This window comes from Chelonia mydas, chromosome 24 (genome assembly GCF_015237465.2).
Source record: "Chelonia mydas isolate rCheMyd1 chromosome 24, rCheMyd1.pri.v2, whole genome shotgun sequence".
In the NCBI taxonomy this organism is placed as follows: Eukaryota; Metazoa; Chordata; order Testudines; family Cheloniidae; genus Chelonia; species Chelonia mydas.
Window position 1 is genome coordinate 1,895,972 of NC_051264.2, and position 21,132 is coordinate 1,917,103.

A 21,132-nucleotide genomic window follows, 5' to 3' on the forward strand; every position below is an offset into this window, starting at 1 on the left:
CGACAAAAGGTTTTTTTTCTCTCCTGCTGGTAATAGCTCACCTTACCTGATCACTCTCATTACAGTGTGTATGGGAACACCCATTGTTTCATGTTCTCTGTGTATATAAAATCTCCCTTCTGTATTTGCCACCGAATGCATCCGATGAAGTGAGCTGTAGCCCACAAAAGCTTGTGCTCAAATAAATGGGTTCGTCTCTAAGGTGCCACAAGTCCTCCTGTTCTTTTAACCAGGGGCACGCGTACCCCTGGCAGGGGCGCTGGAACAATGTGTGCAGTGCGGGTGCTGAGAGCCATTGAACCAAACTGTAAACCCTGCATTTGATGGAAACCACTTCAAGCCAGGGGGTGTGGCAGCCCCCCCAGTTCCAGCACCTATGACCCCTGGGGTACACAGAGATCTTCCAGGGGGTACGTCACCTCAGCTAGATACTTGCCTAGTTTTACAACAGGATTCATGACAAGCCCGAGCGAAGTCAGTACAAACTAACATTTCATACAGACAATGACTTGTTTAGACGGCTGTGGGTGCTATACACTGAAATGTAAGTACAAGATCTATAGTCCAATCGATTTATTTGATAATTAGATGGTAACAAGGAGGAAGTCAGCAGTTTGTCAGTACTAGTGAGCTATGACCCTTCTGTAATTTTATGTCTGATTTTGTAAGCAAGTCGTTTTCAAGTGAGGTGAAACTTGGGGGTACACAGGACCAGTCTGACTCTGAAAGGGGGACAGTCATCTGGAAAGGTTGAGCCGCTGGTGTAGATAACAGAACTCAGCAGCGGCACCTGGAGGACAAACCGGCTCACTACAGAGATGGCTGTCAAACTTTGCAGGGATGCACTTGCTCGATTGCCCCTTAGGAGTTAATTTTAACACCACAGGGGCTTCCCTGGAGCTCTTTGGGCCTGATCCTCTGCTCCACTGAAGTCAATGCAGCTGCTCTGGTTTACGCCAGCCAAGGGGCTAGCCTTTTGCCATTGTGGTCTGGCCGGAATAAGCGTGTTTGTGGTATTCAGCTTTCGGTTGCCCCGTGAAGAGAGTTACCAGACAAAAGGCACCAGAGCAAAGATGGCAAAGGTGACCGCTAAACATCTGGGGCCAGCTGCCCTGCCGGTGTGAATCAAGGCAGCTCTATTGGCAGCGAATTCTCAAGGTCGCTGCGTGAATGCCCGGTTGCCATGCGAACCAGCCTTGTGCCAAGCCTTGCCAACATCTCAGGATGTGGTTAGGAGAAGGCCAGCATTGCCGCGCTCAGATGTGCCGCATAGCAATGAAAGCCAAGAGCACAACACGCATTCTTGCAGGACTGTCCTCCTTGTGAGGGTGTGGGCCCTGCTAAATGATCCCTGGAATCCCTCAGCCAAATATCCAGGACGGTGATCAAGCAGGTTCTCAGCCTCTCTCACCACTCATTTGCACAGTTAGGGCTTCAGCAGTGACCCAAATGGGCCTCTCTGGGATTGTTTTTCCAGCGGGAAGCCTCCTTCGCTGACATCAGACCCAGGGGTTCCAGGCACTCAGCGTTACCAATCAGCCAGCCAGGGTCGGAGATCCCAGAGTGACACGTTCAGCACACACCAGGGTTGAAATCGGCCAGCAGAGCCGATTGCTCCCGGACCCGGCGCCATGCACAGGGAAGAGCAGCGTGGTCAGACCAGCTAACCGGAGTAGGAATGCATGAAACACACTGACGCTAACTCAGGCCAGCGTGATAACTCGGGCGTTTAAGTGATGCACACATAGTACTCTCGGCTAGAGCCTCAGCTGAAGTCCATGGAGCTCCCCCCAGCTGAAGAGCCGGGCCTCTGAAACAGGAGACTTGGCCCCAAAAGTGACAAGCACCACTGGGGCAGAGAGATAGAGCTAGGCTGTTGCTGAGGATCTGGTCCAGTAGCTCTGCTAACCCCAACCGGCATCCCATAAAATGTTACACTGTTGCCAAGTTTTGTGATATTTGGTGTTTTTCTTTTAAAGCAGCAGCTCCTGGAGTCCTGTGATTACATGAGAACCGTCTTCTTCTTCTAGCCCTAGTCCCAACTATATGGGAGCCCAACTATACGGCCCTTCTTTGCCATTTCAGTTGGTCTTGAAGTGGTCCCTCGTAAATTCTGTAGTTAATCACATTTTTTTATATGACATCCACACATCTAGTTTTGGGTCTTCCAACCCTTCTCTTACACTTAGAAGTGGAGGGTAACACCCTGTTTTCTATATGTTTTTCCACCCTTCTTGTCACAGGCCCAGACCATCGAAGCCTGGATTCCTGGAGCTTTTCTATAAATGGGGCCACCTTCCCCCTTCCCTGGATTCTTTTGCTCTGAACATGGTCCAGCCTTGTAACTCCAAGCATCCCTCTTAACATTTTCCTTTCGTGCTCTGTTCGTCTCTCTTCCTCAGTGCCCAGAGTTCAGAGCCACACAAAAGGCAGGCCTAATTACATGAGAACCTCAGATTTAATTAAAAAGAAAGAGGTTTCTAGTCCTTATTGTTTCAGAGAAAAGCCTGAAAACATGACCCAAGTTCACTTGAAAGCTCAAAATCCAAAGGCACCCCCCCAAGTTGTTTTTTAAAATCTCATGGTTTTGAAGCCAGTGTGATATTTTGAGTGCCTCATTCATGATTTTAAATGTTTGGGGTTGGCAATATTGTAAACAAATTATCCATCCATCCTCCTAGATCCTTATCTATCTATCCATCCATCTATCCTTCCTTCTTCCTGCAATCTCTCTCTCTCCCTCCATAGACACCCCGCGTCCATCCATCCATCTCCTCACCACCTGCAATACGTCCTTTCTCTGCAATAAATCAGCTACCCCAGCACAACCAGGGCTCAGAAACGGCAGGCTCAGAGGGATACAGGCTTCGGGGGAGACATGCTTGTTGAAGTGGAGAGGGATTCCACGCTGCAGGCAGAGCACAGCTGCATGGGGGATCGTACAGCCTGGCCCGTGTGTAAAAAAGCAGGCCGAATTATTGAAATTCATTAAACCCGGCCTGCTGCATTTAAAGAAGAGCAACAACTTGAAGTGCCACCAGGTGGCAGGCGGGAGACCGAGCTCCCCGTGTCTACAGGCATGTGTGGGGAGCGGGTTGTGTTAGCCGTGGGGTGTGTTTACGGGACAAGCCGCGAGATGGCAGCGAAGCTATGGACGGTGTGCGCTTGGCCTTTACCAGGTCGATGGAGATTCACATGCTCTTGTGTGTTAGGGCTGATGGGGGGACTGGTTTCTTTGCTCCAGGTCGCATCCCGTGTTGGGCCGGTGTAACCCTCTGAACCCTGCCGGTCTCCGAGTGGGGGCATGGCTTCTGGGCCCCCAGAAGAGGCACCGACAGCGTCCCAGAAGCTGGCGGGCTCCACGGCACTAGCCGGCAGGGTAAATGATTCTCCCTTGGTTCCGTGTGGCGGGGTGGCTCTGGGTTTTGCTTCCGTAGCCGCTCCAGGGAGCGATCACCAGCGTCCTAATGCCCAACTCACGTAAATAGGCTGCAGCGTTGCCGGGGCCAAGCCAGACGCCGCCGGCCGGGAAAAATAATTAAGACCCACGGGAGGTGGAAGGAGCTGACCTCTGGATCCCGGCACCTCAGTGGGGAGAGAAGCAAAGTACCCGAGGGATCGCCTAATGAGGGGAGATAAAGGAGCTAATTAAGGCCTCATTGTTTTTAGAAGCAGCAAGGTCCTGAAACCCCAAAAGGAGTCAGTGCGTGTCAAGTGCTGGGTGCTTGGTAATTCCCTAGTGTAGACAAGGCCCAGGAGTGGGTGGATGATGGTCTATACGTCTTTGGAAGGGGTAAGCAGGAAGGAGAGAGAGGTGTTGTAAATGATCAGCTGCCTCCTGAGCACCCCTTTGTGGCCTGGGGTGGCGCTGCAGGGCCCTGCCTCAGTTTCCCCGCGCTTGTGGGGATCTTTCAAAACTTCACCCAGCCTGTCTCATTTTAAAACATTCCCCTTCGGGAAGAGGATCCAATTTATTTAGTCCTTACAAACATTGATCTTCCAGGCCCCTTCAAGCACCAGTTCCATGGTTTGAATAGTTCTCTCAGCATTGAAGCAGGAGACCCCCGCCCTCCTTCCTGGAGCTGGGTTATCATCCAAGCCCTCCTCAAGCCAGCTGTGGCTTCGCGCCGGTCACACGCTCTGCATTCTCCCCACCTGGAGAGGTGAGTGAGGCTGGTCGCAGGTGGGCTGGGGCCCGTCTCCCCTGACTGCACAGACACGTGGCAGGAGACAGCCCCTGCCTCAGAGAGCTCCCGGCCTAGGTGGACCAGGCAGACAAAGGAAGGATGATCCCATTTTACAGGTGGGGAACTAAGTGACTGGTCCAGGTCACGCAAGGGTCTGTGGCGGAGCAGGGATTGAAGCCAGCTCTCCCGAGGCTTTGCCCACAAGCAGGTCTTTCTTCCCTTCCCATAGGTCCCTTCTCCCACTCAGCCCCTAGGATCCACTGCTCCCGGCGTCGCCTCTGTCCTGCCACGCTGCCCTCCGCTGAAGGAGGATTTTCCTCGCCCGGCCCCTGGAATTCACCAGGAGGGCGCGAGACGCATCTGTGCAGCCGTCTCGACTTGACTGCGTCCTCTCTTCTGTCGGTCCCTTGTCTCCCTAGGCTGTGAGCTCCCTGGGTGGGGTCCTGCCTTCTTGGCTAGCAAACCGCAGGCACTCTATAAGCAGTAGCAATCTGACTGTCTGGCCTGCCCCTAGGGTTGCCAACTTTCTACTCACACAAAACCGAACGCCTCTGCCCTGCCCCGCCCCCTCCTCTGAGGCCCCTCCCGTGCCCCGCCCCTTCTCTCAGGCACCGCCCCTGCTCACTCCGTCCCCTCCCCCCCGTCGCTCGCTCTCCTCACCCTCACTCACTCGCTCATTGTCACCGGGCTGACTCAGGGGGCTGGGGTATTGGAGGGGGTGAGGGCTCCAGCTGTGAGTGAGGGCTCTGGGGTGGGGCCAGGGATGAGGAATTTGGGGTGCCAGAATGAGGGGTTCAGGGTGTGGGAGGGAGCTCTGCGCTGAGGCAGGGGGTTGCAATGCGGGTGTGTGTGTGAGGGCTCTGTTTGGGGGTGCAGGCTCTGGGGTGGGGATGGGGATGGGTATGAGAGGTTTGAGGTGCAGGAGGAGGCTCCGGGCTGGGATTGAGGGGTTTGGAGGGCAGGAGGGGGATCAGGTCTGGGGCAGGGGGTTGGGGTGTGTGTGGGGGGGTCTCAAGGGTGCAGGCCTCAAGCAGCTCCTGAAAGCAGTAGGCATGTCCCCTCTCCGGCTCCTACACGGAGGTGCGGCCAGGTGGCACTGTGTGCTGCCCCATCTTCAGGCACTGCTGCCGCAGTTCCCGGCCAATGGGAGCTGCAGTGGCAGCGCTTGGGGCGGGGGCAGCATGTGGAGCCCCCTGGCTGCCCCTACGCCTAAGAGCCAGAGCGGGGACATGCCAGCTGCTTCCTGGGAGCCGCGTGGTGTGGAGGCTAGCACGGAGCCTGCCTGCCCTGCGGTGCGGCGCCACCAACCGGACAGTCATCGGCGCTGACCGGAGCCGCCAGGTTCTGTTTTCGACCTGCACCACAATGGGCCATTTGCAAGCCGGGCGCCATGCCCGGCACCCCACGTCGAGGATTCTTTGCCGCGGAGGCTGAGGGCTCCTCTCCCGGGCGGCTGCCGTCCGCTCTTGCTTTAGCTAGTTAGCTGAGATCCCAACCACAGCGTGCCTTCCTTTTGCCGCGCCTCGGGGAACTGAGCAAAGGGCGGTTTTGAGATCCGCTGGCAGATCCCGCTCCAGAGGGCACCGCGCTGTGCGCAGAGCCAACGGCATGGCAGATCTTCTCTTGCCAGCTGCACTGAGCCAACAGGGCCGGCAAGGCCAGGGGTTGAAGAGGAGGGAGCAGGGAGAGGCTGGAGCCCGGGGCAGGCCTGGGTCCATAGCTTTCCTCCCTCATGCGTCTCATTTGGCCGGGTGGGATGCAAGTGGGCAGCAGCACAAGGTGCCGTGGTTTGAAATCGGCTCTTCTCTGATGCCTGCTGTGAGAGGAGAAGGGAACCTGCCCATCCTGAGGGCAGGGGTGGGGTCACGGCCACACGCTGGAGCGCCGCCTTGGGGGGACGTCCACGTGTGGTTTTTTCAGACACCCAGTAAACGTGCTGTGCACGTCATCCCACTGTTATGGAAACGCGAAAGGGAAGAGGACATTTTGCAGGGCAGGCTGGTGCCTGGTTGCCACATTAACTATTGCTGCTGTTATTAAAACAACGGAAGAGGGAAAACCCAAACCCTGAGACATGGGGAAATCACACGTGCTGAGAGGCAGCATAGGATAAGGCACTGGGCGGGGAGTCAGGAGATTGGGATAAACCCATTTGTCATTTGTTACCATCAGCCGTGTCCTGCAGTCCACGTAAGGTCCGGTCTACACACAGAAGGTGTCATACATTAACCCCTGTGGTATGATTAAAGCAGTATCACTCCCTATGTGTAGGTGGCGTTATACTGGTACAATGGCGCTTATACTTCCTGGAAGGGAAGGGGAATCAGGTACAGACGCTCCCTGACTTACAAAATCGTTCAGTTCCGGAACACCTTGCATAACTCGCATTTTGCGTAGGTCGGAAACGTATACCCGACCATTACGCAAAAAACAAACAAACAAAAAACCCCCAACCACCTTCTATTGCTAGTTTACGGAACTTTTTCCATAAGTGCGGATATGTGTCCGTCGGGTCTCGCGTAACCTGGGGAGCATCTGTGTACTAGTCAAAGCAGCCTTCATACTGGTGTAACTGCAGCCACATTACGGGCGGTATCGGTATATGTTGGTAAAAAAAAACCAACCCTCCCTGCCCCGCCCAAACTCACATAGCTACAGGGGTACAGAAAAGCTGTGTCGATCAAGACTCAGGGCTTGTCTACACTGCAAGTTTTGTCTCCAAAACCGGCCTTTTGGCGACGAAACAGCAAGAGCGTACGCACTACAATGGGACTTTTGTCGCGAAAAACGTGCAGTTTTGGCAACAAAAAACTTCCACCCCTGCGAGAGACTTTTGTCTTTTTCCCTCCCTTTATTGTCGAGAAAGAGCCAGTGTAGACGCTGCTTCCGCCGGTATCCCACGATGCCTGCCCTGCGTGCTCTGCTCAGTGTTTTGATCTCCGCCGCCCTGCAGGCTTGCGCCCCTCCCCTTTCAAAGCTCCGGGAAGTATCTGTGCGCTGTTCCTTTGGGGAACAAACCAAGAGCAAATCATTGGCATGCTCCTGTTCTGCCCTGCGCTAGGGACAGCCGATGCAGGGGCAGCGGGACAGACTGCTGGGCTGCTTTGCCATTCCTCAGCAGGGAGAGCTCGCGGAGCTACTCACGATGCTGCTCGAGGCTGTGGGCGAACTCGGAGAGAATCCCAAGATGCGCAGTCATCAGCTCTTCCTTCCCGCAACACGGCACTCTGGGATACATACTCCCGGTGCATTGCTCACCCTGTCGATGACGGTGTCCCCAGTGTGGACATGATCTGTCGACAGAGGGAGCACGGGGGAACACCCTTTGGTGATTTTTGTTTTGTTGACTTTTGAGTGTCGATATAAGTTTTGTCAACTTAACTTGGTAGTGTAGACAAGCCCTAAGAATCAAAGACAGGGAGCCGAGTTCTGCTGTTAATTACACTGATGTAAACCAGGAGTAACTTTGCTGCTGTGAAACTGCTGCTATGTGAGATCAGAACCAGGCCAGTGATGGGCCTGTATCAAACAAAGCCCGCGGTACTTAACCATGGGCTTTGCTGATCCAGGCCCCTAAGCACTCAGACAACGAATTCAAGCGTATTAGGCTCAGGGTTGTAAAACAAAGGTGTCTTGTGTTCATCCGTTTATCTCAGTTTATTGTTTGAAGGCATTAGGTGTGTCCCCCTCTGCTCATTAAGTCAAAAGGTTCCTGGAACTGGAGAAATTCAGCCTTACTCATTTTATTAATTTACCTAATCTATTTGCTTGTGTTTTGCAATAGACAGAACTGCAGTGATCAAGTTTTAAATGATCTTAGTAGCCAAGGAAGGCACAAAAGGCTATTAGTCCTAAATCCAAACGAGTTTCCTTGTTACAGCCCAAGATGGTGTATTGAAACCGGATCCCCTGGAATCTGGCTCACTTGTTCTTTTACACCGAAACGAAGCTGAACTTAATCATTCATGTCAGTGGGTCACCAAAGTTATGGTGACTTCATTTCTATTAACAGTGAAAAGATCTGGATTCTTACTCTGGTTTATTAGGGAGACAGCATGGTCCAGAGGCAAATGCACTAGACTGGGACTGTTGTATTAATATAAATGGATACAGGGGCCTAAAGAACCAAAGATGTAAACGTGACCCTGAAACTGTCCAACCTTAAACAGCTTGAACCGAGGTTTGGGGTTTGGTATCCAGAGACGACACCTGCTGAATACCAGGGCACGCCCGCCAATAGGCATCTTTTAAACCTCGTATTAAAGATACAGAAAAGAAGGAAAAACCTTTGAAATGTAAGGTATTAAGTGAGGCCTTTGTCTTCACAACATCCCTTGTTTTCTTTTTCCAGAATCTCAGCATAGATGCTTATGCAATTGTGACATTCCTAAGCCCTATATTCTGTGCTACAGGCCAGGAAGCCTGGAGGAATGGAACAAGCTATGTCTCTCCTCCAAATCATCTTTTTGGTTCTGGCTTTGTACAGCCCTTAGCACAATGGGGGCCTGGTCCCGGGCTGTGGATCCTCAGGGCTACTGCAATCCAAATAACTAATAATAATTTTTCCAATCGTGAACAATCTCCAGGAACCTAAGAGAACCCCCCAAAAACTATAGAGAACTTAATGAAACAGAACCAGCCATAGCAAACAAGGCTACCACCTTTTTGCATCATTACAACAGAAACAGTCAACCCCTCTGCCCATCTAGTCATAAAGGAAGAGAGGGTGGCCATGACCTCCTTGAAGCCGATTTGAGACCTCTGGAGGTTGAGAATTCATGATTTAGTCTATAGCATTACTGGTAGACAGGTTTATACCATCAGTAAAAACCTATCTACACAGGAAGTCAATTTAGCACCATTCTAGCAATGGCTTGGTTTTGGCGAGTGACTATAGACAGATGTTATAGAAAGAGAAGTGAGGTGTAGGGGAGCGAAAGCCCTTAATTAACCTTAATTGGGGAGGGTTCAGAAGAGAGACACAAGAATGATGTTTTTAGAAGACTGGGAAACCTGCTTGAAAGACTTGAGACGTCCAATCTGTTTAGTTTATCAAAACTAGGTTAAGAGGTGACTTGATCATGGTCTATAAGTATCTACCTAGGGAAAAGATGTCTGATACTAGAGGTCATTTTTGCTTTAGCAGACAAAAGCATAGCAAGATCCAATGGCTGGATGTTGAAGCTAGACAAATTCAAACAGGAAATAAGATGCAATTTCTTGACAGTGAGGGTAATGAACCATTGGGGCATCTTCTAAAGAGACACGGTGGTTTCTCCATCACTTGAAGTCTCTAAATCACGACTGGAGATTCATAGATTCATAGATTCATAGATATTTAGGTCAGAAGGGACCACTATGATCATCTAGTCTGACCTCCTGCACAACGCAGGCCACAGAACTTCACCCACCCACTCCTGCAAAAAACCTCTCACCTATGTCTAAGCTATTGAACTCCTCAAATAGTGGTTTAAAGACTTCAAGGAGCAGAGAATCCTCCAGCAAGTGACCCGTGCCCCATGCTACAGAGGAAGGCGAAAAACCTCCAGGGCCTCTTCCAATCTGCCCTGGAGGAAAATTCCTTCCCGACCCCAAATATGGCGATCAGCTAAACCCTGAGCATATGGGAAAGATTCACCAGCCAGATACTACAGAAAATTCTTTCCTGGGTAACTCAGATCCCACCCCATCTAATATCCCATCACAGGCCATTGGGCCTATTTACCATGAATATTTAATTACCAAAACCATGTTATCCCATCATACCATCTCCTCCATAAATTTATCGAGTTTAATCTTAAAGCCAGATAGATCTTTTGCCCCCACTGCTTCCCTTGGAAGGCTATTCGAAAATTTCACTCCTCTGATGGTTAGAAACCTTCGTCTAATTTCAAGTCTAAACTTCCTGGTGGCCAGTTTATATCCATTTGTTCTTGTGTCCACATTGGTATTGAGCTTAAATAATTCCTCTCCCTCTCCGATATTTATCCCTCTGATATATTTCTAGAGAGCAATCATATCTCCCCTCAGCCTTCTTTTGGTTAGGCTAAACAAGCCAAGCTCCTTGAGTCTCCTTTCATAAGACAAGTTTTCCATTCCTCGGATCATCCTAGTAGCCCTTCTCTGTACCTGTTCCAGTTTGAATTCATCCTTCTTAAACATGGGAGACCAGAACTGCACACAGTATTCCAGATGAGGTCTCACCAGTGCCTTGTATAACGGTACTAAAATCTCCTTATCCCTAATGGAAATACCTCGCCTGATGCATCCCAAGACCGGATTAGCTTTTTTCACAGCCATGTCACATTGGCGGCACATAGTCATCCTATGATCAACCAATACTCCAAGGTCCTTCTCCTCCTCCGTTACTTCTAATTGATGCGTCCCCAGCTTATAACTGAAATTCTTGTTATTAATCCCTAAATGCATAACCTTACACTTCTCACTATTAAATTTCATCCTATTACTATTACTCCAGTTTACAAGGTCATCCAGATCCTCCTGTAGGATATCCCTGTCCTTCTCTAAATTGGCAATACCTCCCAGCTTTGTATCATCCGCAAACTTTATTAGCAAACTCCCACTTTTTGTGCCGAGGTCAGTAATAAAAAGATTAAATAAGATAGGTCCCAAAACCGATCCTTGAGGAACTCCACTGGTAACCTCCCTCCAGCTTGACAGTTCACCTTTCAGTAGGACCCATTGTAGTCTCCCCTTTAACCAATTTCTTATCCACCTTTCAATTTTCCTATTGATCCCAATCTTATCCAATTTAACTAATAATTCCCCATGTGGCACGGTATCAAACGCCTTACTGAAATCTAGGTAAATTAGATCCACTGCGTTTCCTTTGTCTAAAAAATCTGTTACTTTCTCAAAGAAGGAGATCAGGTTGGATTGGCATGATCTACCTTTTGTAAAACCATGTTGTATTTTGTCCCATTTACCACTGACTTCAATGTCCTTAACTACCTTCTCCTTCAAAATTTTTTCCAAGACCTTGCATACAGATGTCAAACTAACAGGCCTATAGTTACCCGGATCACTTTTTTTCCCTTTCTTAAAAATAGAAACTATGGTAGCAATTCTCCAATCATACGGCACAACCCCTGAGTTTACAGATTCATTAAAAATTCTTGCTAATGGGTTTGCAATTTCATGTGCCAGTTCCTTTAATATTCTTGGATGAAGATTATCTGGGCCCCCCGATTTAGTCCCATTAAGCTGTTTGAGTTTCACTTCTACCTCAGATATGGTAATATCTACCTCCATAGCCTCATTCCCATTTGTCATGCTACCGTTATCCCTAAGATCCTTTTTAGTCTTATTAAAGACTGAGGCAAAGTATTTGTTTAGATATTGGGCCATGCCGAGATTATCCCTGACCTCCACTCCATCCTCAGTGTTTTGCGGTCCCACTTCTTCTTTCTTTGTTTTCTTCTTATTTATATGGCTATAGAACCTTTTACTATTGGTTTTAATTCCCTTTGCAAGGTCCAACTCTACTTGACTTTTAGCCTGTCTCACTTTATCCCTACATGTTCTGACCTCAATAAGGTAGCTTTCCTTGCTGATCCCTCCCATTTTCCACTCCTTGTAGGCTTTCTGCTCTTTCTTAATCACCTCCCTGAGATGCTTGCTCATCCAGCTTGGTCTACAACTCCTGCCTATGAATTTTTTCCCCTTTCTTGGGATGCAGGCTTCCGATAGCTTCTGAAGCTTTGATTTAAAATAATCCCAGGCCTCCTCTGCCTTTAGATCCATAAATTCTTCAGTCCAATCCACTTCCCTAACTAATTTCCTTAATTTTTGAAAGTCAGCCCTTTTGAAATCAAAAACCCTAGTTGCAGATTTATTTTTGTTAATCCTTCCGTTCAGTTTGAACTGAATTAGCTCATGATCACTTGAGCCAAGATTATCCCCTACAACCATTTCTTCTATGAGGTCCTCACTACTCACCAAAACCAAATCTAAAATGGCATCCCCTCTAGTCGGTTCAGCAACTACTTGATGAAGGAATCCATCAGCTATCGCACCTAGGAAAATCTGAGCCCGATTATTATTACTAGCACTCGTCCTCCAGTCTATATCTGGGAAGTTAAAGTCTCCCATGATCACACAGTTTCCATTAGTATTTACTTTATTAAAAACCTTAAAAAGGGCTCTATCCATATCCAAATTAGATCCCGGTGGTCTATAGCACACCACAAGCACTATCCCAGGGGAGGCTCTAATAGTTTTCTTCCCCAATGTAATTTTTGCCCAGACGGACTCTGTCTTATCCATTCCATTGCTTCTTATTTCTTTACATTCTACCTCATCATTGATAGACAATGCTACTCCACCACCTTTACCTTTATTTCGGTCTTTCCTAAACAGCACATACCCTTCAATACCCGTAGTCCAGTCATGACGACTATTCCACCCTGTTTCTGTTATCCCTAGAATATCTGGTTTCACTTCCTGCACCAGTAGCTCTAGTTCCTCCATTTTGTTACCTAGGCTCCTCGCATTGGTGTACAAACATCTTCATTTTTGCTGTTTGGCCTCGCTCACATTCTGTACCCGTTTAGGCACTATGACCTATTAGACTGGTATCTACACTGCCCTTCCTCCTTATATACATTCTCCTACCACATTTGTATCCTCTCTTACTTCGTTTTCTTTCCTCTCAATGCTAAAATCTGGCGTGGAGATTACTTGGACATCTCCCAGCCATCTCCCCCAAATTCCTAGTTTAAAGCTCTCTTAATCAGTTGTGCCAGCCTCCATCCTAGAAGTCTATTTCTTTCCCTACTCAGATGAAGTCCATCCCGAGAGAACTGTCCTCTGTCCATGAATGCCTCCCAGTGGCCAGACATCCCAAAGTCCTCCTTCTAGCACCACTGCCTAAGCCATCTGTTGATAGTCATAATCTTGTCACACCTTTGTTGCCGTTCTCTAGGAACAGGTAGAATCCCACTAAAGATCACCTGAGCCTCAATTTCCTTAAGCATGTTCCCCAGCCTAGCACAGTCTCCCTTAATACTTTCCAGCGAGAATCTAGCCGTATCATTTGTTCCCACATGAAGGATAATTAGGGGATTCTTTCCTGCTCCCTTTAGGATCCTTTTCAACCTCAGGTCTACATCCCGTATCTTAGCACCTGGAAGACAGCACACCCTCCTATTCTCTGGATCAGCTCTGGTTACAGGCCTGTCTATTCTTCTCAGTAAAGAGTCCCCGATCACATAGCCCTGCCTTTCCCTGGTGACGGTGCTATTCTCCAGTCTATCCCCTGTTCCCTCTGGCTGCAAGTTCTTTCCATTCCTATTCTCCCTTGTAATGCTCTTCAACCCATCCTGTATCCTCCTGGGGCTCATATTTGGTGTAGTCTCCATTAACTCTTCCCCTTTTCCTATAGGACTAGCTGCTCTTCTCTTCTTCCTTGCCCTTCCATCTTCAGTGACCACCTGCTGAGCCCCTTCTTCATTTTCCAACTCTGCAAACCTGTTCCTGAGCTCTATTTCTCCTCCACGAGCCTGTCTTTTTCTCTGCCTAGTTCTCTTAGTCACATGCTTCCACTGACCACTTCCCTCACCCAGCAGTCTCCCCTCAGAATTCCCTAGTCCTGCTTCCATCTGCAAGTCTGAGCTTTTCCCTTCAGATACCTCATGTCTTTGCTCCATCATCTGCTCAAACCCCTTCCTAAACTCAACCAGACTTTCCACCTGCATCTCCAAACCTCGGATCTTTTCCTCCATCAGCTCTAGCAGACGGCATTTCATACAGACAAAACTCTTACCGGGTACCCCCTCCAGGATCATGGACATACGGCAGCTTCCACATCCAGTCATCTCCATCGTGTCTTCCGCTACATGGGTCACTCCCACTGCTGCCTCTGTGTCTGTCATCGCCTTCCCGCCTAAATCCTGTTCATCTGGGAAACACAAACCACAGCCAAACCCCACCCCCCACAGCACAAACAAACCCCAAACAAGCACCACAAGACAAACTCCCCCTCAGACTCTCCTGTTTACAGCCCTGTTTGCTGGCTCCTGTGCCATGGCCTGAATGGCTGGCTCCCTTGCTAGGACCCCGAGTCAGAGAAGCCCCGGCCCCGAATCAGGGCTCAGCTTCTCTCCCAGCACAAAGGCACACGCGAGTTCACCCACAAACTATTGGCTGGATACAGGAATTACTGGGTAAAATTCTGTGACCTGTGTTATGGAGAATGTTGGATTATATGGCTCCTTCTGGCCTTAGAAAATCTATGAGTCAGTCGATAAGTGTGGCAAGGATATTTTCCATTGGAGAAGGCAGTTAGTGGTCATGTTTTAAAGACTGATACATGTGCCATTTGACCTTCCAGTTATAGAATCATAAAATATCAGGAATGGAAGGGACCTCAGGAGGTCATCTAGTCCAACCCCCTGCTCAAAGCAGGACCGATCCCCGACTAAATCATCCCAGCCAGGGCTTTGTCAAGCCTGACCTTAAAAACTTCTAGGGAAGGAGATTCCACCACCTCCCTAGGTAACGCATTCCAGTGCTTCACCACCCTCCTAGTGAAAAAGTTTTCCCTAATATCCAACCTAAATCTCCCCCACTGCAACTTGAGACCATTACTCCTTGTTCTGTCATCCGCTACCACTGAGAACAGTCTAGAGCCATCCTCTTTGGAACCCCCTTTCAGGTAGTTGAAAGCAGCTATCAAATCCCCCCTCATTCTTCTCTTCCGTAGACTAAACATCCCCAGTTCCCTCAGCCTCTCCTCATAAGTCATGTCTTCCAGTCCCCTAATCATTTTTGTTGCCCTCCGCTGGACTCTTTCCAATTTTTCCACATCCTTCTTGTAGTGTGGGGCCCAAAACTGGACACAGTACTCCAGATGAGGCCTCACCAATGTCGAACAGAGGGGAACGATCACGTCCCTCGATCTGCTCGCTATGCCCCTACTTATACATCCCAAAATGCCATTGGCCTTCTTGGTAACAAGGGCACACTGTTGACTCATATCCAACTTCTCGTCCACTGTAACCCCTAGGTCCTTTTCTGCAGAACTGCTGCCGAGCCATTCGGTCCCTAGTCTGTAGCGGTGCACTGGATTCTTCTGTCATAAGTGCAGGACTCTGCACTTGTCCTTGTTGAACCTCATCAGATTTCTTTTGGCCCAATCCTCCAATTTGTCTAGGTCCCTCTGTATCCTGTCCCTACCCTCCAGCGTATCTACCACTCCTCCCATTTAGAGGGGGGGGGAATCCAGAGAGACAAAAGATTCTCGTCTTGTGCCAAAGCTATTAAAGGGGGTGGAACAGAACAAAGGAGGCTGACATCATGAGAAATCCCCTAGTTACCACCTGAGCTGGAACTGAGAAGGACTGTACCAGGGGAAAGGATTGGGCCCAGACTAAGAAGAAGTCTAGTCTGTGAAAGAAGCTTATTGGAACATCTGAGGGAAATGCTTTGACCCAAGATCAAGGCAAGCTGAACATTACGGTCTGTGCTAAGTTGTCTTTGTTACCTTACAGAGCGTGCCAAGGAAGGGGTCAAGCCTGCAAATTGAGGTTCCTGAGGCATACCCTTGGAGAAATAGAAAAGGCTGCACAGCACAGTGGGTGGCATTGAACTTTATATCCAAAGGATGATGCACTTGACTGAAATGCCCAAAGATTTTATCATGTGCTGCAATGACTTTAGTTTGGCAACTCATCCACACACGGCTGGCAGAGTCTCCAGTCGATGCAAGACTTTGGCATTGGGACAGGCGGAATGACTTTGTGTTACTGCTCCGTTCCCATGCAATGCCTGAGTGTGCTTGGGGGATCGGGCCCTGGGTGGACAAGGCTGGGCTGCCCCTTCCGGAATGAGTGGAGGGAAGAGGGCCGTGCAATCCTCCCACCACGAGAAGGAATTATTGGAGCAACTTCCGGTTCTTTCTTTCAAGTCTCACAAGTTTTACTGAAGGCAGGAAAAAGCTGGCAGGTGACATGGCTCAACAATGCAAAATGCTGGTTATGGAGAATGTATTTCTAGTGGGGAAAAAGGTCCATCTCAGAGAATTCAGGGCAGGTGACAAATTGCTGTTTTACCAGATGTGTTAAAAGAGGCCAGGCCAATAGGGGCTAATTGCTGACTTTGTCTCAGTTTTGCTCCTATTAAGATAATGAGGAACACTGCTGTGAAATGCCGTCCATTTAATAAGCCTTGGGCTGATTTCAGGGGCGTAACCATCTCCTCCTTTGCAAGAAACTATTCCCTTAGAAAACTGTTGAGAAAGGAGTAGTCCCTAGGGAGACGCAGAATGGAGGGCGGAGCAGATATTTTATGGGTTTAAAAGTGTGTGCAAGAGAATGAAGAAATATGGGCCATTACCTACCGCCCACATGTACAGGAAGCAGAAATTGACCTGGAACATTGCGTTCTTGGCTCGAGAACTAAAGACATCGAGTCATATCTTAAGCTGTGTAAAGGGGCATGGATCTGTTGAAGTCAGTGGGCCAAATCCCCAGCTGGTGTACAGAGCCATGGCTCCATTGAAGTCAATGGGCCAGAGAGCCCCCAGCTGGTATTAAATCAACATTGCACCATTGAAATCAATGAACAACATTGACTTATAGGAGTCGAAGATCTGGCAGCGTTTTCAACCGCGCCTACTTGAGCTCACACTTTCATAAAGCAAATCTGCTATCCATTGACTTCCTAGGCAGGGGGTGTCTTCTCTGCACCCCAAATATAGTAGAGAAATCCTTCAAAGTGAGGTTCTACCCCCCCACCGCCCCGCTGTTTTTCTCTTCCTCTTCATTTGTTTCTGAAGTTCTCACAACCCTTCCTTTGCATTCAGTTCAGACTGGTGGTAGGAGGCCCACTGTGGACCAGATTTACAGATTATACATCTCTTGTCTGACAAAACTTGGTTTTCACCTTTGCTGGTGACCAACCTCCCTGGACACAGACTCGAAGAATGTATTTTCAGTGACTATAACTCCCTACACAACATCCATACGGGCGTTTTGCAATGACATTGATGACCAGTGAGGCACTGGCTTTTGAGACCCCCCCGTAATGCTGTTTGGGGAACTAGAACGCACATACCAGCCTCAGGATTCCTGCAACCCTCTGCACCGCTCTCTGTGCCCCTTGTTGGCTGGTTGCACGGACCGAACGCCCAAACACCACCTTTGAAGCGACCCTGGCAGGCGTTACTTTCTGTACAGGTTCCAGAATTCTCGCCTGGGCGTGCCGGGCGTGGAGCGTTGCACAAGGCTCCCGATATCATTAAAGAAGGAAACGATAACGCCGCAGTCTAAGGGTGTGGTCTGTGCAAGATTCAGCTCAAGGAGGGTATAAAAGCATCTGATCTCTGTGCTGTATTCACCACACCTGACTGATTGTCTCCTCTTCCGCGCTCCGAGACTCGGGTAAGTCCGTTTATGATAAGTAGCCCTATTATTTATTTATTTGAACCACACGCCAGCTTTTCTAACCAACTGCCTTGTATAGTGCTTTATAAACAGGGGATATTGCCGGGCTGCTTTAGGGGGATCACGAAGCAGGACCCCCCGCCCCGAAGCAGGGATAGGAAATGCTGCTGCAAGTAAAGGATATTCTCCAAGGCACACGGAGAGGGCTTTAGATTCTGTGTTTGAACATCAAGGGGGGCAGACGCAGGGCTCATGGGAAAGGTAAGTCAGGGAGCATCCAAAAGCCTGCTTTCCTCAGGAAAAGCTGCCTTCATGGATACACTGCTGGACTAACGCTGAGGAGAGCTGGGGTTAATTCCCACTCTGCCATAGCCTCCCTGAGTGATTGTAGTCGCTCTGTGCCTCAATTCCCCATCTGTAAAAGAGGATCAATAATCCTTTCTCTGCCTCATCCCCTCTTAGAGGCAGGGACGCTCTATGTACAGCGTCTAGCCTAGTGCAATGGTGGCTTGATCTCAGCTGGGGCCTCTCCGAGCTATTCGAAAACCAGTGATAACATGATACTGTTCTTGGTACCTTCCGCAGACTGGACAAGTGTCGATCAAGGCGGACCGAGACAGAAGGGAGAGTTCGTTCGTGTGTTAACTGTCATCCTGTTTCAGGTTCCCTAGACACTCAGCAAGATGACGACCAAGCTGGAAAAAGCCTTGAATGACATTATCGAAGTATACCACGAGTACTCTGAAAGTGAGTGCAACGACGATTACCTGCAGAAGGATGAATTCAAGAAGCTGCTCAAAAAGGAGGCCAACTCATTTCTGTGCTACACTGTGCCGGTAAGCTGAGACATGGTGCTGTCTGTGGGAGGCATTGGGAGTCTCCATGTTGGTGATTTACTGCCCCTGGGGATCTGGCCTATCCTTTTCCTTCGCTTTACTTCTCTGGGAGACAGTCACCACATTAGTGGCCCGAGAGTCAAGTGGGGCAGTAGAAGTTAATCTGAAAGCAAATGCTACTGAGCATCTATTTATGCTGCTTTAACCCAACGTTTGCTCCGCTAGTGTGGAGAAGAACACTCGATCGATAAACATATCCAGAGACCAAGAGATACTGAACTTTATTCTGGACCTTCTCTCTTCCCGTCTTGACAAATGCTTTGATGGAAAAGCAGGCAGAGCTAGTAAGGACCAAAGAAATGGTTGAGTAGCCTCAGAGAGATGAATGGGGATTTCATGGTACACATGGAGGGTTTTCTCGAAGCACTTTCAGTTTCATATTTTCTCTGTCAGTGATTAGCAGTCAGCTAACTCCCCCTGAAAGACACTGGGAGCCGGGTGTCTAGCAGCCCTTTGGAGCTTTGAAATCTCTCCCCAAATCCAGAAGTTGCAGAATAGTATTTTGCTGTTAAAAGTTGCAAGGAGGGTTCATTGACAACCACTGGGAGTGCAACCTCCTACCACCGTGTTGCTAATGGATTCTTCTTTTTACTCTTCCTTCTTTTGCAGCGCCCGGGGGACGAAGAGAAATACATAGACAACCTGTTTCAGAAGGCCAACAAAGACAAAAATGAACACCTCCATTTCGAAGAGTTCGTTACCACCCTGGCGAAATTGGCCATACATGCTCACAATATGTCACACAAGGGTGTGAAGCAAAGTGAGGGGCAAGGGCAAGGACATGCGCATGGCCCCAATTAACTTGGGCCTGAGCATAATTCTGTCCCCGCTCCTGGAAGCTCCTCTGGGCACGGGTGTCATGCCTGGGGCACTAACCCCAGCGATGACCCTAACCACCGAAATCAGGGAGACCCTTTGAGTTAAAACAAGATGAGATTTTGTAAATATCGAATGTAACCAGAGAATCTTTGCCTGTTTGGGCTGATAATGTAGCAATAAAACTCTCCTCCAATGCACTCCCCTGCGTCTGTTTGCCGTGTTCTTCAGTCTCCTGACAATGGCGTAACAATGGTCCTACTCACGGCGTATGAGAGCTAGTGTAAATGGGGGTGGGAGAGGAAGGGTGGCCCGGCGGATAAGATACAAGCAGGAGTCAGGAAGTCTGGGCTCTATTCCCAGCACAGGACTGTGAGCCAGGACTCCTGGGTTCTACTCTCACATTGGTCACTGACTCAGTGGGTAAACTTAGCCAAGTCATGTTGCTTCTCATCTGACTGCACTGGGAGGAAGGATTGTCTGGTGGGTAAAATGGAGGTTCTGGGAGTCAAGACACGTGGGTTCTATTCTAAGCACCAGCCAGGAGTCCTGGGATCTGTTCCCACTGCTGCTCCACTCTGACGTTGGGTAAAGTTTGGCAAGTTGCTTCCCTTCTGCATTCCTCAGCGTTCGCCCTCTGCCGAACGGCAAGGCAGAAGGCTGTAGGAAACGAAATACAGCTGCATGGCGCTGAGGCTGGGGCAGTGAGAGCGGGTGATTAAACATGACACACTCATGCAATGCTGTTCAAATACAGGCTAATGCCATAGCAGGTTGCATTCGCACCTTGGTCGTTCAAGTCCTCGTATCGGATTCACATTAGGGACCAACCGGGACCTGGTCTGATACAAGGGTGAGCAGAGTACAGTTAAGCCCTAGGCATAGCTGATGGACAGCAAGTCTCCTGCTTCCTGCAAGAGGGCAGAGGCAGAGGCAGGATATGGCCTGAAGCATCTTCCTCATGGTGCTAGTGAGATGCTTAGCTCTGCATGCCGACCTCTGGCCTCACCCCTCTTCCTAGGCAGAGGTACTGTGACGGTTGCACAGTGCAGCTCTCTCCTTAGTGCTGGGTCAGCTTCTCTAGAGCACCCGGTCCCTCCCATCACCTTTCACCCTGTGTTTATATGCATAACAGTCCATGCCTGCAAAAAGCGACGAGGCCACCCTGGTACGCAGCTCTCACTGGGGCACATGGGCCCACCCTGATGTTCCCACCTCCGAAATACACCATGTTAGCTCTGGTGACCGGGCACTTTGCTGGGTGGGTGGTCGGTCAGAACTGAACTCTGGACCATCAGTGCTAAAAGAGGAGCCTTCACCCTTGAGCTAAAGGAGTAACTCTGTTAGTGGGTAGTGTAGGAGCCGAGTGTTTGACTGCACTCACAGTTCAGTCTTAAAAATGTTCAGGAGACCAAATAACCAAGCATACCCCGTTTATTGTCTAAAGACAGAACAGTACAATACGAAATACAGCCCCTCCGTCTGGGAAGCATATTCTCACAGTGTGTTTACCTTACACGCAAGGTGTGCTTCAAAGAGATGCATTTCAGCTACCAGTATTTATTACAAACCTTTCTCTACATCCAATCCACCAGTTCCTACCCGTTCCTTAACTTGTTCTGTACCTTGCTTTATTCTGGATGCTAGAATTCCCGGTACTGGTCCGTAAGGTACCTCTTTGTATTGGCCCATGTCCTGTTTGGTATACTCCACTCCAGATAGTGATGAGCCATGACCGGACTCCCTAAGTGTACTGGGGAGAGAGTATTCATGCACCTTTGCTCTGACACGGGTCCTATTTTCGAATGTCAATGCTGACTGCAGCTTTGC

General features: G+C 49.3%; 1 protein-coding gene across 1 annotated transcript; it reads left to right on the forward strand.

The window, feature by feature from the left end:
* Positions 1 to 17,434: 17,434 nt before the first annotated feature.
* On the forward strand, positions 17,435 to 19,502 carry LOC102943734 (protein S100-A8). Its single transcript, XM_027830037.3, has 3 exons — positions 17,435 to 17,587; positions 18,253 to 18,426; positions 19,096 to 19,502. Exons 2-3 carry the CDS (start codon positions 18,274 to 18,276, stop codon positions 19,285 to 19,287), a joined length of 345 nt encoding a protein of 114 aa, XP_027685838.2. The 5' UTR covers positions 17,435 to 17,587; positions 18,253 to 18,273; the 3' UTR covers positions 19,288 to 19,502.
* Positions 19,503 to 21,132: the final 1,630 nt, after the last annotated feature.

What these genes read in the sequence shown, in the direction of transcription:
- LOC102943734 (XM_027830037.3), top strand. Translation starts at nt 18,274, where the DNA reads ATGACGACCAAGCTGGAAAAAGCCTTGAATGACATTATCGAAGTATAC. An exon ending in TTCTGTGCTACACTGTGCCG is followed by an intron (nt 18,427 to 19,095) that starts GTAAGCTGAGAC and finishes CTTCTTTTGCAG; the next exon opens with CGCCCGGGGGACGAAGAGAA.